General features: G+C 40.7%; 1 protein-coding gene across 2 annotated transcripts in view; it reads left to right on the top strand.

The window, feature by feature from the left end:
- The window catches only part of C6H1orf21 (chromosome 6 C1orf21 homolog), a 225,066-nt gene that overhangs the window by 76,028 nt on the left and 129,533 nt on the right, over positions 1 to 19,505 (top strand). For both annotated transcript variants that reach the window (XM_077901955.1, XM_077901956.1), the window contains exon 2: positions 1,336 to 1,555. In XM_077901955.1, coding sequence (XP_077758081.1) covers positions 1,462 to 1,555 — 94 coding nt within the window. In that variant the 5' untranslated portion in view covers positions 1,336 to 1,461. The remainder of the gene's footprint in view (positions 1 to 1,335; positions 1,556 to 19,505) is intronic.

The raw sequence follows: 19,505 nt of genomic DNA, 5'->3' as shown, positions 1-19,505 counted from the left end.
CATTTAAGATCATTACCTTTGTTATCTGAGTTTGTTTTTGAGGTTGATTTAGAATTACCTTTCAGTGTTGAGTTAACTTGAAAAATCCCCTTTGCTGAGAATTTATGGCTTAAATGATTAGATTTCTATGTCTACGAGTGTCCTTAGAGCACTAGGAAGGAGGCCTGCAGCTGTGTTTCAGTTTCTGTAGCACTGTTTCTGAGTCTGAGAAACATCAGTTGTTCACAAAGGGGAGGGGTAAGTAGGGGGATGCAGGTGAGTAGGGGGATGTAGGTGCTAATCCATAGCATCAAGTGCATGACTTGACACTTCTTTTGCTCTGCTTGGGTGTGAGGAGGTAAGGGCCTGTACTACAGTGGGAGGGATGGAGAAAAAGGAGTGGGAAGATATCCAAAGGAAACACCTAGAGACTGGAATAAATTGTCTACAAGATTGGAATGGCTGGAAAAGGATGATAAGGGAATGAAATAAATAAAAAGCAAACGCTGAGAATTTGGGGAGCGACCTTGGGTGGGGTGAGGAATGTATATTTACCTAAGTTAACTAGAGTTATCTCCTTTGTGGTTTATCCATAAATTCTCTTTCAGTCTTTATTAGTGGCCCAATAGAGGTACAAAGGCTCTGATAAGAGGTGGGCAATTGCCTTGTTTTCTCTTGACTTTCCTGCATCTTTTCAAACCTTAAAGCATTCAGCTAGCTAAGCAGAAAATGGACAACAATAAGTTTGAATCCTTGCCCCTATCTCCTTCCTTTATCTTCCAAAACACTGTCACCTCAGGTAAAATAAAATATGGAGTTCCTTACGGAACCCACTAGAAATTATATAAATTAGCCCGTATTTCAGCCTGAGGAAGAAGGCCACTTCCTCCTGGAAAAAAACGAGGATCTGAGAAGAGCTGGCTTGCAAGGCAGGAGGGGGAAGATGGAGAATTTTTCCCGTTTCTTGAGCTGTTGATATCATGGATGTCCTTTATTTTACTCTGAAGGCTTTTGAGATTCCAGAACATTAGCAAACATATATGCACTGTATGTATAGCAAAGAGTAGTGTTCAAATATATATTTGAACAAACAAGTACGCGTTTTTTGTTACCTCCTTCAAAAAGTTCAGCCATGTGTTGTGCAGGGGGCATGCCTTTGGTCCTGCTCTTTGAGTGAGAATCAGAAGAAAATGGGCCATATTGCCATTTCCTCCTTTAGCACCGGTGCTCCCCCAGTATTGGGGGGAGGGGTCACACCGGAATCCTAGTGCATTGCTGATCACACACAGCACAACAACACATGGAGATACAGGTTTGTTTTCCCTCATTCTCATCTCTATCTTTCTGTCCTTTCAGGTGCACACATCTTGACCAACTCAGCAGGAAGGTGGATTGTCTTTGGGTTTAAAGAAAAAAAAAATGTCCCTGTGTCTGTAGAGATGATTTGCAGTTCAGCCCGGCTGAAGCTGACCGAATGAGACTATGGGCTGTGCCTCTGCCAAGCATGTTGCCACTGTTCAAAATGAAGAGGAAGCCCAGAAAGGGAAGAACTACCAGAACGGAGATGTGTTTGGTGGTGAGTGCCATTGAACTTTAATCTTGACCTGTTGACCCAGGCCTTTCACTTTCTCAGGAGTGAATATTTGTAGTGTTAGTGGTGTTATATTTTTTGGGGGGCTGCTGGTAACAGGCTGATGAGATATGGCTAGAAATCAATGCAGATATTTTCCGTGGGGGCAATTTTCATAATAATTTATACATAGAGGATTTTGAGGAGCATTATGGAGGTTTTATATAGAAACTAGCATTTAAATCAGGTTTTAAATAACTAGTAGGACTTAAATAGTGCATAGGACAAGCAACCACACACAGAGGTTCAAAGGTGGAGTGAATAAGGATTTGTAAATGAGAGGTAAGGTTTTTTTTAGGGTTTATAGTTACTTTTCATGTGAATTATAAACTTTCAGGTTAAAAAAAATACAAACACAATGAATTTAATAATCATCTTTTAACTTACGATGATTCAAAGTGACTTTAAACTATCCAGTGCAAAGATTACAACCTGCCAACCCATGGCCACATGGGTTGCAAATAATATTTTCTTTGGCTCCCAGAGAATTATGAAATAAAAAGCCAGGCAGCATTTAAAAATCAGGATGCTTCACATAAAACCCCAAATTGCTTCAGAAAATCTGGCAACACCAAGTCTGCATTCTCTGAGGCAACAGTCAGTGGGTTGAGGTAGCAGTGGTCCCTTGCGTCAGGCTGTGGCCTCCAGGGAACCACTGAGCCTACCCTGGAAAGTTCGTCTAGTCCCGTTCAATCATGAATGTTACCTACCTGGCCATTTACAGACTTTTGAGTTTGCCTGGTCATGAGTTTGTTCCTTAGAAGATCAGGTGTTGCTCTGGTGCCACATGGCTATGAGTTAGCCCAAAGTTCCAGTTAGGAAGCTAGATATAGCCATTCTGCTGAATTCCTTGAATAGTAATAACCCACTACTTGGTCCATGCCTGGCACTCCTGTTCGTAAAAGTACCTCTCCTTCGCTAAATAACAACATTGAAATAATGTTTACATGTAAACAACTGAAGCGGCTTTGTCCAGTCACTGTCCAATAATCCTCCTGCATTTTGGTCCATCGTAATGGTTGTGTCCATCCTTGGTAGAGAATTGGGATGCTGTGGGAAGACTCATGCTCTGCTAAAAGGGAGCTAGTATATATGAGAGGAGGATTTTTTGTTGTGTCATTTCAAGGAAACGTATGTGTTGCCTGGAACAAATTTGCTTCTGGCCGTGACTGCCTAGAAAATTCAGGACTGTGGAGAAGAGTCACATGTGAGCATCTAAATAAAACTCAAATTCAGATCACTGAGACCAGTTTCTGGGAAAAGAGTTAGTTCATTGGAACTAGAATCATTCTGTCACCCTCAAACACTTCACTTTGAAGAGACTGTAATCTAATATCGAGGATTTGTTCAAACTAACTTCTACATGATACTCTGTTGTCATTATCGTTTTTGAAACAAGACTACCATTAATGGAGCTGCCACCATATGTCAAATCTGCAGAAACATTTACATTCATTTTTATGGTGAATTTTCACAACAATCCTGTGAAAGATGTGCCATCCCAGTTTTACATATTTGGAAGCTGAAGCACAGAGAGATGAACTGGTCCCAGGTTGGCCGGCTATGAAGCCACAGACCCAGGTCTCTCTGACTCTTCCAGAATCCATGTTGCTTTGTCGGTGTCATTGCCTGGTGCCCTGGTGACTCCCATTGGTCACTCATTCTTCAATGCAAAAAGGTATTGACTGGCCTGTACTTGGTATGCCAAGACCTTTTGCTAAAAGCCGCAGAGGGCACAGAGGTAAATAATACGTAAACCTCCCTTTCTAGGACTTAGTAAGAGGATGAGGAAATGTTATGAAGCAGAATAAGCCAAATACCAGGAAAGGAAAAGACATACATCATAGGTAGAGTTAGGGGGATGGAGAGGCTGTCTTAAAAGGTGGGACCAGAGCAGATTTCTCACAGAGGTGACATCTGAAACTGGCCTTAGGGGACCCGAAGAATCTAAACTTGTTGGATGAAGGGTGCAGGGAGGAACTAAAAAAAAAAAGGCTAGAGATAATGTGAGACTTACTCGAGAATTATAGATGATCCAGTTTCAATGAAATATAAAATTTAAGTGAGAGAGAATTGGCTAGAAAACTAAGCTAGGGTTAAATTATAGAGAACTTTGAATACCAAATTACAATCTTTAGAAAGATAGACTGTAAGAGCCAAAAATCAGTGATATTTGGTATATTGTATTTATATACTGCCCAGCAATGAGGCTACCTAACTATCCAGCTGGTAATTTAGTTTCAGCTTTTATAGGCGAGGAGACTGTCTATTATCCTAAAGTACCATATGTATTTGGCAAATGTTGGCATCTAATAAAGGAGCCTTGTATTAGTCACCTATCGCTGGGTATTGGACAACCTTAAGATCTCAATGGCATTCAACAATGAGCGTGTCTTTCTTGATCACGAGTTGGTGAGTCAGCTGGAGTGGCTCTGCTCCATGTCTCTCTCTCATCTCCCTCCTGGGACCAGTGAGCTGCAGGAGGGGGCATGGTGGGGGGAGGTGGCATGCTCTTATTTTGCGGAAGGGTAAAAGTGCAAGCGATGCACAAGATGCCTCTTAACCTTGGGCTTATTGCTGGCACAGCATCACTTGCACCCACATTTTGCTAGCCAAATCAAGTCACATGAATGTGCTCAAAGGCGGGAGAAACACATCTGACGGCCATGCATTCGTGACAAGGGTGTGGATGCAGAGAAGGGTCAAGAATGAGGGCTAACAATTGAGTCCACCCTGAGTCTGCCCAGTCATTGCTGGCTGCAGGGCTCCATGCCATTCATGCCATCGAGTGCAGTCTGTTAGCTTTTTTTCAGTCTCCCAATACTTATACTGAAGTTTTATTCACTCCATCATTCATCATCTTGTTACTCTTTCTCACATAAACATTTGCGGGTTTGTGGCATGGTGTTAGATAAAGCAGACAAGGAGGGCCAGAGTTTCTTGAACCCATCAAGGGAGATATTTTTTTAGTCCCACAGGGTTCTGGGGGCAGAATTGTCAGTGCAGCGTGAACATCAGTGCCATTATCTAGATGTTACTGAATGCAAGAGTTTATATATCTGCGTTTCTCCACTTGCATTTTAGTTTGCAGGCAGAGCAAGTGTTCAGAATCCTAGCATGATCACAGATGGTCACAGGTGACTAAGCAGATTTGGCTCACTTTTAACCACTTGATATCTCTGTCACCCATTGTTTCAGTAACTTATTACCTTATAACAAAGAGCTCCACAACTAGTGGCTTAAAACAAGTACTGATTTATTATTTATCACAATTCTGTGAGGTGCCTAGGGTTATCTGCCGTTTTTTGTCTGGGCTCAACCAAATAGCAGCATTTAGCTAGGAGCTCAGCGGGGCTCAAGCAACCAAGATGACTCCAAGGTTCTCTTTCCAGCTAGAAAGTCAAACTTTTCACGAGGTGGCTGGTTTTTAAGAGAGGAAGTAGAAACTGTCAGGCCTCTGAAGACCTACCTTTGAAAGTCTAAGAATGTCAGTTTTGCCCATCCTGTTGGTAAAAGCAAGTTTCAAGACCATCCCAGAGTCAAGAGAGCTAGAGGTCTCCATCTGTTGAGTCTAAGGAATTGTTGGGAGCCATCTTTGGAGACTCGTTACCTCAGGCACTGAGAGAGGCAGTGAGAATGCCATGACTAGGTTATATTCAAACCTGGACAGTTCCAGTCTGCTTTCTAAATCACTGCACTGAATAAAGTTGCCTCATTCACTTTTTAGAAGTCGTTTTTAAATGTTTAAAAAATGTTATTACTGCTTGTTGTTGAAGAGTTGACAAAGTCTGTGAAGGATGGCATATTTGAGGATGGCTCTGAAGTATGTGTCTCTGAGTGTGTACACACACACACATTTCAATCCTTTTCCTAAAGGTGTGAATTTAATTTCATAGCTTCTAAGGACACGCTGGGGAGCGTTGATAAACAGTGTGTTTTTACAAATGGTAATTTCCATTTTCATAAAGCAGTTTGGTCTCCATGACGTTGTGGTTATTTAGGAGACTGACCACTTCAAATATGTGTGACAGAGTATCTGTAGAATATTCCACCATAGAGGATTAAGTGACAGAAGGGCATCCTGGCTCCTAGATTTCATGGAATTCAGGAGATCATTGACAAGGGACTTTTATCACTGACATTTACCTATAGACTTTCTTTCCTTTTAAATACTGAAACATAAAAAGTTCCAGGTCTAAAGTTATGCCTCACATACATGTAGCCTGTTCAGAAGTAAAACCCAGACCAGAAAGCTCCCTCCCTTCCCTCAGTGGTCAGGGCAGATAGGAAGAATGGTCAGCAGATCTGCTGAGGTCAGTTGGAGGACAGCTGAGCAGACTGCCAAAACCAGCTTGCAGAAAATGAGTGACTGATAGGTTCAAGTTATCATGCACTAGTTAAGCAAGTTCTAAGGGAAGCCAAGTGCTTATTGGATTTCTTTCAGTAGCCATTCACGTAGACTATTCAAGTAGGTGCAGGGGAACAGATTCAGGCCTTACTAGGAAAGTTAACACATCAAACCTGAGGTCCTCCTCTCTTCTGCAGCCCACCGCAAGGAGAGAAAGCCCTTTACTTACATTGACTTTACTATTTGCCTGAAGGTCACCACGTTCTTCCAATAATATAGGCTTTAATCTTGAAAGGGCTTTAAACTGGAGGCTTTTGTGTCTTCTAGTTCCCAGCTCCTGTGAGTCTTGTGGCTCTCCCCAGAAGCTCTTGCCCTGCTGCCACCGCAGCCCCAAACCCAGAATAGCACATCGTCCTCTGAATGGATCTTCATTAGCCCCCTTGGTTGTTTGTTCATGTCTTTGGTTTCTGTTGTTGTTAGCTCTTAATTCTGATGGTTTCTTGCCCTGTGGTCAGATTCTGTCAGGTTTTTCTAAGTGCGCATGTTCATTCTCTTGCTCCAGAACTTTCTGTTGCACCTAATGCTTAGCCAGTAAAACCCTAAATCCTTAGTGAACATGCAAGGCCTCTCAGATAGCTCATACGCACCTTGGCAGCCTTGTCAGACTCTGTCCTTCATGTCCCCTGCTCTTTTGCCAGGTTGGACAGCTCACACCGTGACCTCAGACACACCTGACTCCCGGGCCCTCTGGTGCGCCATGACTTCTGCTTGGCATGGGCCCTTTCTTCTGTCTTCATTGTTTTAAATCTTGCTGTTCTCCCAAACTTCACCCAAACTTGCATGAAGCTTTTCTAATACTTTGAGAAAGTATCTCTTTCCTGCCATCTCAGAATACCTTTTACATACTTACGTATTTGGTTTATTTCTTTATATGTCTCATCTCATTAATTGTGTATATGTATCATCTCTCTTAGGAGCCAGTTAGCCGCCTGAAGACAAGGACTGTCGTTCTTGAGAGAAACCAGGGTTCCTAGAACTCTGGTTGCTGGAGGCAGAGAGATTGTTCGGGGATCACATTGAGCCCTGCCCACGCCAGCTAGGTGGCCGAGTTTGGCTTAAGGACTGAGAGAGTCTGAGGTTTATAAACACTCCCTTAAGTGGAGGTGCTTAGATTATTATAGTAAATTCTTCTGGAATAGCAGAATAAAGCTTGAATATAAAAGGAAAGCAAGATTTTGGCTACTTTGTTTCCCCTGGGCTCTATATTGTTGTGTAGCTTCAGTTAAGTTTTGATGCTCAGCTGTGTAAATTGGGAACCTATAATAGGATTGTGTGTGCGTGTGTGTGTGTGTGAGAGAGAGAGAGAGAGAGAGAGAGAGAGAGAGATGGTATTATCCAATCTGTTACCCCCCTCTAAAATACTGTAGGGACCAACTTCACATGTTATGGGAAGATTACATAAGAGAATATTATCACATTCATTCAGAAAGTCAAAGCAGTTGAAGGCAAAGTAATAATTCACCATTTCTTTCTGTAGTAATTTCTGATTGCATGAAGTAAAGATTAATTAAAATTAATCTGCATTTGTGTTTGTCAGACAGTAACAGAAGAATGTTACCCTCTGTGCCATTTAGTACAGTAGCCTCTGGCCACTGTTGAATATTAAGCATGTGAAATATGCTTAGTTCTAATTGAGATATGCTATGAGTATGAAATACATACAGGATCTTAAGGACTTAGTATAAAAAAGAGTATAAAATAGCTCATTAATGATTTTTTATTAATCACATGTTGAAGTGATAGTATTTTGGATATATTGGGTTAAATAAAATACATTATTCAAATTAATTTCGTCATTTCTTTTTGCTCATTTAGTGGGGCTACTAGATATATCTAAAGTATAGATGTACTCACCTTATCTTTCTGTTGGATGGTGCTGGTTTAAGTCACTGAAAGGTAATGTTGGTGTTTAGGGCTCCCTTTTCTTCCCAGTTTCAGCTTTGGAGTGTACTTATTCTGGAATGCAAGAGAAAAGGAGTGAGGCTGGGATAGGTGAGGAAGCAGGGTGTTGGGGTCCATAGACAGCTAGAAAGGCAGAGATGGGGCAGCAGCTTGGCAGATGAAGAGCACACTCTCTAACTTGCTAATCTCTCTGCCTTAATTAGTGGTAGTCTTTAGCTGCCTTTTGTGTAACTTCTTTTGCTGGCCCAGGGAAGTTTCTATTGACTTCTTAAATTGTTATTTCCCAAAGATCAGAGAGGAAATCTTTCTTCCCCCTTCTTCTTCTTTTTTTTTTTTTTTTTCAGTGAGTTGCTAAAGAACCTTAATGGCAGGAGAACTGTTTGTTGGGTTTGTAAACAGAGCCAGGTCATAGTCATGAAAGCTGAAAAAAACCTTTTTTTTTAAGTCAAGACAAGTGAGTAACCTGGCCCTAGGTTTATTAGTCTTTGAAGACTCCACGTTTTGAGCTGAGCCTCAGAAAGGTCTCCATGGCTTGAAGCGTACATGGAGCTTGTGGAATTACAGAAGTCGGCCCACCTTGGCCATGGATATTCTCTTCCAGAGTAAAAGTGTTTAGCCCACTGCCTGACTTAGAGAAGGTACCTAATGGTTCCTAATAGGTGCTTGTTGCTTTGACATGAGACAAGTCTGTATATGAGCATGTAACCGTGATTGTGAGTTTTCTTGCTAGCTAGGGTTTCTCCCAGCTTCCCAGCCTTTTCTATTGTTTTTGGCAAGTAACATAACCTCATTAATGCCCGGGTTTCTTCATCTGTGATACAGAGATAATAATGGAATCCACCACTTGGGAGTCGTGTGGAGGATCAGATGAATTAACAATGAAAAGCACTTAGAACATTGTCTGGTGCATAATTAGCACCCAAGCATCAATTATAAATATGAATAGATTTGCCCCACCTCTTCAATCTTTCCCCTCACCCACCTCAAATATACCATGCTAAAATGTCCCGTGATGCAGAATTTAATCTAGCTGAGGTAGAGTCAGAATTTCTATTTGGAAGAATTTCCTGTAACAGAAAGTCAAGAAAACTCTATACTTTCTTTTTCTTTAATTTAAATTCATTTAGTTAAAATATACTGTATTATTAGTTTCAAAGGTAAAGTTTAGTGATTCATCAATTGCATACAACACCCAGTGTTCATTACATCATGTGGCCTCCTTAATGCCCATCACCCAGTTGCCCCAATCCCTTCTACCTTCCTCCCTTCCAGCAACCCTCAGTTTGTTTCCTAGAGTTAAGAGTCTCTTATGATTTGTCTCACTCTCTGATTTCATCTTATTTTATTTTTCCCTTCTTCCCCCTATGATCCTCTGTCTTGTTTCTTAAATTCCACATATAAGTGAAATCATATGATAATTGTCTTTCCCTGGTTGACTTATTTTGCTCAGCATAATACTTATATTTTTTTAAAAAGAAAAATCCGGGGCTCCTGGTGGCTCGGTTGAGCATCAACTCTTGATTTCAGCTCAGGTCATGATATCAGAGTCCTGAGAGCAAGCCCTGTATCAGACTCCATGCTCAATGGGGATTCTGCTGGAGATTCTCTCTCCCTACTCCCTCAAATAGATAAATAAATAAATCTTTAAAAAAATATATCCAAGTACTATTTTTTCCTTCCCTTGCCATTAGTATCATGACCTGTTTGTTTAATGTTATATAGAGAGGTAAGCGGAAAAGTAGGACTACTTGTCACTTACTGCTTCAAGACAGCCTGACTGCAGGATGAGAGAGTCTCTGATTTCACAGACAGTGTTGGCAGGGACTTGCTAGCAGGGCCCTTGGTGGTGTCCCTCTGGTTTTATGTCTAGAGGGTTTCCTTCAATTGCTCTCTTTCCCCTCTTGATGCCTGGTCTTCTCTATAGCTTTCTGGAGCCCTTTTTCAGACAGAAACTAAGAAAGAACTTGGCTCTGGAGAAGGCAGTAGAGATGCTTCTGGTACTATCCAGTGAGAGGCACAGAAGACCAGAGCTGTGGGCAAGGCTTGTTTGTTGGGGGGAAGTTCTCAAAAAGTGACTCAGCAACACAAGAGAAGGTGGGAGGTTTCTTTACCCATAGCATTTCTCTTCTGAGTTATTTTCTCCTGAGTTACATCACAGAATTCAGAAATTAAAAACAGTGGCCTCTTCCTGGAATCCTGGCTGCTGTGGTAGAAAGGATGTGTTTTGCCATAAGCACCTGCCTGGTCCCACCCACCTGGCAATGCACACCAGGCAGCACCTGTCTGATGCTTAGACCTCATTTAGGTCCTGGGTCTCCTCTGCAGAGATGAGCACAGCACCTACCTTCTGTACCCAGAGCCTGAAATCTGGCTGTTTTCTTTTGCCCCTGAATGATGACATCAAAAATGCAACTATTAGACTCAGATTTTACTGTTTCTATTATCACTGTTATCCCCATTTGATACAAAAGGAAAATGAAGCCAAGAGCCATGCCAGTTCTCTTACCTAAAGAAGCAGGACTGCGGCTGGAAGTGAGGATACAGACTCTTGACTAAGGGAGATTACCTGTCTCGGGAGTAAGATATCTGTCTTTGCTATTAAATCTAAACCAGCCTCCACTCAGGAGTCTTGGGAAGTAATTGTTAACTGGCTGCTTGAGCTCAGCCTCAGCTTTTAACGAAGGATGTCCGAAGGCTCTTTTGTTATATTTAGGGCTATTTTCAGTAGTCCCGAAATTCACTCTCATGGTGAATGCACGGGCCTGAAATCTGGCAAATTGGTTTCAAATCCTGGCTCAGCTACTCACTAACATGTAACTTGGCAAATTACTCTCTTGCCTCAGCTTCCCCATCTGTATAGTATGGAGAGAATTAGTATTTACCTGCCTTCAGAGGACTGTTATATGATTTAATGTACCAGTGTATGTAAAGCCTGAAGAATAGGACTTGCTGCATAATACACACTGTGTAAGTGCCATTTGTTAATATCGTATTAGCAGCCTTCATTTCCCTTGATTATGCTGGGGGGTTGGGGAAGCATAACCTGTTCATTATATATATATGTGATTCTCCAAGCTTTAAAAGCTTATCAATTGGGGCATCCTGGGTAGCTCAGCAGTTTAGCGCTGCCTTCAGCCCAGGGCATGATCCTAGAGACCCGGGAGCGAGTCCCACTTCGGGCTCCCTGCATGGAGTCTGTTTCTCTCTCTGCCTGTGTCTCTGCCTCTCCCTCTTGTACTCTATTTCTTAAATAAATAAATAATCAATCAAATAAATAAATAAATAAATGATTTTTGAAAAAAGGTTATCAATTGTCCGTGTAATACTTATCTCTTTATTTTGTATTTTAGAATATTTGTGCTCCTATAATTTGTTTTTTTCCTGTTTTGACCTAAAACAGTTTAAGATAGGAGTAAGATAGGAGTCTGTGTTACCGTGTATCTTTAAATCAGAAAACTAAAGTATATGATTTGAGTGGTGAATATAATATTCTGCCTCATTTTTATAAAAGCATGGTTTAAAAAAGAATCCCATCATAGAAGTTAACAAATATATTTTCATTTCTCACACACAAATCTGTGTGTGTGTGTGTGTGTGTGCGTGCGCACGTTTTCCTACTCCTGGCTCTATCATGCACAGAGAGGAGGTTTATAGAAATAAGGACATTTCGGGGGATCCTTGGGTGGCTCAGCAGTCTAGCGCCTGCCCTTGGCCCAGGGTGTGATCCTGGAGACCTGGGATCGAGTCCCACATTGGGCTCCCTGCATGGAGCCTGCTTCTCCCTCTGCCTGTGTCTCGCGCCCCCCCCCCCAAATAAATAAATAAATAAATAAATAAATAAATAAATAAGTAAGTAAGTAAGTAAGTAAATAAATCTTTAAAAAAAAAGAAATAAGGACATTTCTTTGTGAAGTGCTATGGAGAAGCCAAGGGACAACAGACATAAATGATGCCCTTGGTGACTGTAATTGAATGAATGCATCTATAACTAACTGAGATAAAAAGATGTACAAATTAGATACTATATCAACTCACATTTTATTCTTTAAAAATATGTTGTTATTTATAAATCTAATATTAAAAATTGAATTTCTTAACTCCTGACTCTGTATTAGAGTTTTTAAGATGAATCTAAAGATTAAACCATAAGATAGGGATCTGTAAAAGTACTATAAAAAATAAGAGTGTTTTTATAATCATCAGTTTGTAATGCCACAAAATCCCATACCATAAAAAAAGGTTTATAAATATGACTACGGAAAATTATCTGCACAGCAACAAACCAACCACCACAAATTAAGTTAAAAGACAAATGTCAAATGGAGTGAAAATAATATTTGTAATATAGATCAGGTTAATTAGGCTAGTATAAAAGGATTCTTAAATCTATAAGGAAAGAACTAATGCTCCAGTTGAAAAGTGGGCAGGGTTTGTGACCAGGCAGTTGAAAAGAAAAAATACAAAAGGCCAATAAACATGGTGGAAGAGTACGCAGCTTCTTAGAAAAAAAAAAAAAAGACACTAAAGAAAGCAGAACAAAACCTTTTTCACCACTCAAATTGGCAAGATTGGGCATCTATCTCACACTGTAACTGGGAATTTGGGGCGGGGGGCTTTATATAGTATATGTGTGTGTGTGTGTATATTATATATATATGTGTATATATATATGTATATATATTATATAGTAATGAGCATGCTCTTTGCCCCAGCCATCACACTTAACAGGAATTTATCATAAGGAGATAATTAGACGAGCATGCAAACCTAATATGCTTCAGAATCTTTCTCACTGATGAAACGTATATCAGATAACAGCCATTGAAAATTAAGGTATTATGTGAAAAATATCCCATAGGAGAAAGTTCTGTCCATCACTGGAAATAGCCCCAGGCAATAGGGATTCAACCCATAGACTGTCTTGCCCAGGTAAACAGATGGAGTCTGATCAATGGCATTTGTTGGCTAGCAGTTCGTTCTGTGTACTAAGCACTTAATGACTACCTCACATGGTTAAGACACTGTGCTAGGCACTGAGACTATATAGATAAATTAAGCCTGGTCCCTGCTTTTTAGGAACTGATCATGATGCAACAGATGAGCATCTCAACAGAATGTCAATATTGTATAATGATCATGCAGAAGGGTCTCTTATCCTAGGAGTAGAGAAAGACTCTTAAAGAGGTTGACTAAGATCTCAGCTGAGTCTTAAAAGATGAGTAACAGACAAAAGAATAGAGGTAGGCCAGGAGTGAGAGGCTGAGAGTGAAAAGACTCAGGGGTGCTTTGTACAACAAGTATATCAAGAGGAGACTGGGAAGCTTTACCAATCCAGTGAGGGATATAACTTTAGAGAATCTCACGTCAAAACAAGTGTCTTAAATATTTGGAAATTTTACACTGTAATTTTTTCCAAAATACTGAAGCTCATGCAGGCAGCACAGGAATCAAAATTATGTCAGAGATCAGACAGTTGGATGAGAATTTAGAAAATACTGGACAGATAGTCTAGAAGATTTGATGCTAATTCCTTAAGCTATATGAGTGGTTAGCCTCATTCGGTTTTAATAATCATAGACCCTGAAACACTAATCCCAGAATATAGCCTCATATACATGTTAAGACTGTATTATCATCAAAACACCTTCAAACCAGCTAAGACCCATGTGAGAATCAGAACATGACTCTGTTATTTATTATTGCACACTGGTGGTATCTTCAAAGTAGATTCTGTATGTGCCATGTCACAAGTAAATTCTTCACATGGGATGAAATAAATACAAAAACATGGGAATATCTACTCAGAAGCATGCAGGAACTCATTGCTGCAAATAAGCCCCGTGTCTTTGCCCCAATCATTAGAGAGGAATATTGAGACACAGTGGGAGGTAGTAATGGCATGTCCATCCCCCAGGACAGAGCAAGATTAAGTCACTCACCCAGCCATTCTTCCTAAGAGTTCAGCTGTTAAATATTTCTAGGTGAGTAGTTTGTGATCATAAATTGGTGTCACAGTTTAATTGTGTTTCTGATAACATTCTAGACAGAAAAATTGCTTCATCCTATTAGTAACCCCTAAAGCAGTAATCCTCAGTCAGTGATTGTTGTTTGGCTAGTTACAAGGTTAGAATGGTTCCAATTCAATCAGTGTTTATGAACAGGACCTGTGCACTGGTGGGTGATGGATACAATAGAAGCAGAATGAGGTGACTTGCCCACAAAGACTTTTTTGGAAAAGACACCATTTAGGCACAGGAAATAATTCAGCAAGAAACAGAGACTTGAAAACATATAACAAAGTGGTATACTGAGTGTCAGTTGTCTGTTGGACAATAGGTCCACAAATACTGTGGACAATGGAAAAAAGAAATACAGGCTGCTCTAGGGGTAGAGCAAAGAGTAAAATGTTATGGGAAAATAAAGACATTTCCCTCTTAGAGAAAAATCTAGCTACTCTTCAGTAAAACATCAGTCTTTTTTGATCATTGACTATGAGTTCCTTGAAGGTAATGCTTATAATTTTTTTTAATAATAATTTATTTTTTATTGGTGTTCAATTTGCAATGCTTATAATTTAATCACACACCACTCTTGCCTGATGTAACCAAGTGCCCAACGTATAAGTTGTTTGATAATAATGGACGGATATTAATAACAATGATAGCTGTCACTTACTGGTGGGCTGTCATGCCCAGTTGTAGGTCAGAGAGTGGAGACCATGAGAAGTTATGTAATTCGCCTAAGTGTACACAGGTATTATATTAACTTGGAGTCTGGTCAGGAACTTAGTTAGCTATGTCTGACTTTGGAACTTCAGTGAACAAATGTGTGCTTTGAAAGGGGAAGGAAGGAAGGCACTCCATTAGGTGTGGTAAGGGAATTTTTAAAACATATAAGATCCAGTTCCTCTGTTCTAGGGACTTTCAATTTAATGGAAGAACAAGGCCTTGGATCACCTACCTCATCCTTTCTCATTCATCAAGCACTGATTTATTGAGCCCTGTTAGATGGGAGGCCTCTTAACCCTGGCCTGTTCCTTGTGCACTAATGGTAGCCCCCTGGCCCACGGCTTTCAGTGCCAACCTGACCACTGTGAATCATCCATGACAGTGAACCACAGGGCTTTGATGAAGGCACACAGATGTTACGGGTCATGTTTTGCATTGGATTTCTTTTTTGTTCTTGTTGGCAAAGAACCACTGAATACTGATGGGTAGATACCCCTCATATTATATCCTACTCCTGTTGCCTGGGATCTGGAAAACCTGTATCTGAGCCAAGGAAGGTCAAAGGCATGTCTTTTTGAGAGGCTTGGAACTCATCTGCGTGTCTGGTTCTGTCTGGCTCTGCAGTTCTTTGAACCCAGTGAAAACCTAATTGTGTCAAATAATCCCAAACTCTAGACTTCGGGGATATAAAGATAAGTGAGTTTACCATAGTAAATGTTTCATTTCCTTGTTTGGGCATATCTGTTTGTTCATTGTATTAAGTACTCTGATGTTAAATGGAAAAAGCTGGGTATGAAACTCATACATACAGAATAACTCTATATATCAGGCAATATGTATTTAATATTATGTGCATGGACTGAGAAGAATGCCTCTAGGTGTTTACCAGGAAAGGTGAATCATGGGGACGCCTGGGTGGCCCAGCACCTGAGTGGCTGCGTTTGGTTCAGGGCATGATCCTGGAGTTCGGGGATTGAACTCCCCTGCAGGGAGCCTGCTTCCCCTTCTGCCTATGTCTCTGTCTCTCTCTCTGTGGATAAATAAATAAAATTTTTAACAAAAAAAAGAAAGGTGAATCATGATTATCTCTGGGTGATACTGATTACCAGTGAGTCTTTGTGCATCTGTTATAGTTTTCAATATTCTACATCTCTTTCTAAAGAAGTTTTTAAAAAGAATTAAATGTTTGTTTTTTCAAAACATACTATGATGAACCTTACTTTTATGAAGATGAATGTGCTGTTTGTGAAAGGAATAATCTAGAAAATTTTCTTAAAGAAGTTTATGTATTCATTGGATACTTGTTATGTGCAGGCATTATTTCAAGTATTTTGTTATTAATTCATTCAGTCCTCATAATACCGTATGAGGTAGGTTCCAATAGGAACCTATCAGCTAGGTCCCCAAATCTGTACATTTAGCTACTATGCCATGCTGCCTTGTCTCCAAATCTTTTCTTAAAATCACTGCCTTTATAGGTTTCATGAACTATGAAAAGCCATATGCTGAAGATGCTGGCTTTTTTGGAGAAAGTTCTGTATTTCATATAGCTGTTGCCACTGAGAATATTAGCATGCATATAAGTACTTCCCCTCATTTTTAGAGGCTTAAGAATGGTTATTGACAGCAGAGTTTGGTCCCTCCATGTCTCAGTGACAACTTCACCATCATGAACCATCACAGTGAATTTCAGTGCTCTGAAAAAAGGAGCTAACTTTCCTTAATTCACAGTTCACTGGTTAAACAGTAGTTTCATTCTGCTTTCAGCCCTGCACCCAGACTTTTGCTTAAGACCTGAGAATCGGGGGCACATGGGTGGCTCAGATGGTGAAGCATCTGCCTTTGGCTCAGGTCATGATCCCAGGGTCTCGGGATTGAGCCCCTCATCAGGCCCCCTGCTCAGTGTAGAGTCTGCTCCTCTGTCTCCCTCTCCTGTGATCTCTCTTACTCTCTCTCTCTCTAAAAAAAAAAAACTCTTAAAAAAAAACCCCACCAAAAAACCCCCTGAGAATCAGTTGAAAGTTTGTTTATAGCAAATAGGCCTTTTCCTTTCAAAGTATAAAGAAAGGAAATAAAGGGAGTCTGGGGGACTCAGTGAGTAGGCATCCAATTCTTCATTTTGGCTCAAGTCATGATCTCAGGTTATGAGATCGAGCCCTGCATCAGGCTTCACGCTCAGCACAGAGTCTGCTTAAGATTCTCTTTCTTCCCCTCTCTTTGCTCCTCCCCTCTGCTTGCACACTCTCTCTCCCTCTGAAATGAATGAATGAATAAGTAAATAAATAGCATACTGGTTTTTGCTTTTATTTTTTTTAAGAGGAGAAATGAGGTTAATGTGAGGGTTGACAGATTACCAGCTTCAAGTTGAGCCATCCTCATCCTATGTGAGTTCTCCGTTCTTCTCAAATTTTCTACTATAAGTAATTCTTCACAGTAGTAACTTATTTTAGCATAGTGAGCCACATACTGCATGAGGTTTCATTCAACCAAACAAATGAAACAAATGGCTGTAGCCTAGTAAACCCAGGCTTTAGAGGAGCTGCCGACTTAGTGGCTGGGGACCTTGTGTGCATTTAGATTCTCCTGTGGAGTAATTGCTACAAAGTGACCTGTGAGCTTCTTTCTCCATCTTGGGAGTGAATATGTTGAACTTAGGTGATCACTATGGGCGTGCTGGGCACTAATGATCAAGGTTCCACTTTACCTACTTCCCCACACAGTGGTTACACAACTCTGGACTTGGTTTCTCTGAAGCCATGGGGTCATTGCAAAGATTTATATGATGATTTTTTTTTTAAAGAAAAATGATGGAGTTGGTAGTGTTCACAGCTACCAGCTTTATGGTCCATAGTTGACCAAGGTGTCGACTGCTTTGTGATAATTTTTTTAAAAAATTAGAAACAATGGGCAGCCTCGGTGGCGCAGAGGTTTAGCGCCGCCTGCAGCCCAGGGCGTGATTCTGGAGACCCGGGATCGAGTCCCACGTCAGGCTCTCCTCATGGAGCCTGCTTCTCCGTCTGCCTGTGTCTCTGCCTCTCTCTCTCTCTCTCTGCATCTCTATGAATAAGTAAAATAAAAACCTTTAAAAAAAAAAAAGAAGATTGGTTTATGGGATCTCTGGGTGGCACAGCGGTTTAGCGCCTGCCTTTGGCCCAGGGCACGATCCTGGAGACCCGGGATCGAATCCCACGTCGGGCTCCCGGTGCATGGAGCCTGCTTCTCCCTCAGCCTATGTCTCTGCCTCTCTCTCTCTCTCTCTCTGTGTGACTATCATAAATAAATAAAAACTTTAAAAAAATTTTTAAATTCTCTTCTAGCTGTACGCACCCATGCTTCACTGTATAAACATCACTGTTGATTTTGATCTTTGACCAAAGAAGGTATCATCAAATTAGATATGAAATAAGATTTTATTTTTAATGTTGTACCCAACAGTTTGGCATTTATTATATCGACATTTTAATGTAATATTTTTCATTAATCTTTTACTTCCAGTTGCCTTCTTTCACTCAAGAAGTTACTTTATTTAAAAGTGTTTAGACCTTGGGGCGCCTAGTTGGCTAAGTTGGTTAAGTGTCTGCCGTCAGTTCAGGTTATGATCATAGGATTCTGGATTTGAACCCTCTCCTTCTGCCCCTGCCCCCCATTTGTGCTCTCTCTCTTCCTCTCAAATAAATAAATAAATCTAAAAAAAAAAATGTGTTTAGAACTTGAGTTTTGACCATGGCTTTCCTCCTTTGTTCCTTGGCTGTTTCCCCTAATGCAGTTGCTAAATTGGAAACTGTTGAAATGAAAAACAATATGCTTTTAGCTCTTATAGAACTCTGAAAATCACGTTATTCATTTCGGAGATATTTACTGAGCAATTGCTATAAACTGGCTTTTACTAGGGGATGTAACCCGTAAGTCCCCTCATCTGGCCCACATCCCAGGGAGTGACACAAACACTAAGCAGAGAGACAGATGATACACAGTCAGATGGGGATCTGTGCAATGGAAAAAATAGAAGGAGAGAGTGACGCATGGCTATTTTGTTTTGTTTTACTTTTTAATTTAAATTCAATTAGCCAACATATAGTACATCATTAATTTCAGATGTGGTGTTCAATAATTTCCCAGTTGCATATAATACCCAGTGCTCATCATTGACGTGGATGAAACTAGAGGATATTATGCTGAGTGAAATAAGTCAATCGGAAAAAGCCAATTATCATATGGTTTCACTCATCTGTGGAATATGAGAAACAGCACAGAGGATCATAGGGGAAGTCAGGGAGCACTGAATGGAAAGTCATCAGAGTGGGAGAAAACCACGAGAGCCCCTTAACTCTAAGAAACAAACCGAGGGTTGCTAGAGGAGAGGTGGGTGGAGGGATAGGGTAGTTGGGTGATGGTGGCTATTTTAAATGCATAAATGCAGGTCAGAGAAGGTTTGTCTGAGTAGTTGATCTTTTTGAGCAGAAATCTGAAGTTAGGGAACAAAAGTCTTGAGAATACCCAGGAACAGAGTGTTTCAGGCAGATAGACTGCAGGGCCAAATCCCTGAGAGGTGAGCCTGCTGGTGGATTCCAGGGAAAAGTCTGATGAGGTCCTTATGCCAGGAGTGTGGTGGGTGGTAAACTCACTGTATGTTGCTCTGTAACTCAGGTATAAACTCCAGATTCTATTCTAAATGTAATAGATACCAGCAGAGGGTTGAGGGAGTTAGGGAGTGATGTAGTCTGACTCTGGTTTTTAATCTAAAGGCTTAATCTGGTTGCCGTGGAGGGAACATAGACTGTACACAGCAAGAGGGGAAGCAGGTGATGGTGAGAGAGGAGTCAGGCAAGAGATGATGGTGGTCTGACTAGGGGGAGGT

This window comes from Canis aureus, chromosome 6 (genome assembly GCF_053574225.1).
Source record: "Canis aureus isolate CA01 chromosome 6, VMU_Caureus_v.1.0, whole genome shotgun sequence".
Classification (NCBI taxonomy): domain Eukaryota; kingdom Metazoa; phylum Chordata; class Mammalia; order Carnivora; family Canidae; genus Canis; species Canis aureus.
Note: the sequence above shows the minus strand (reverse complement) of the source record. Positions and strands in the feature narration are given on the sequence as shown.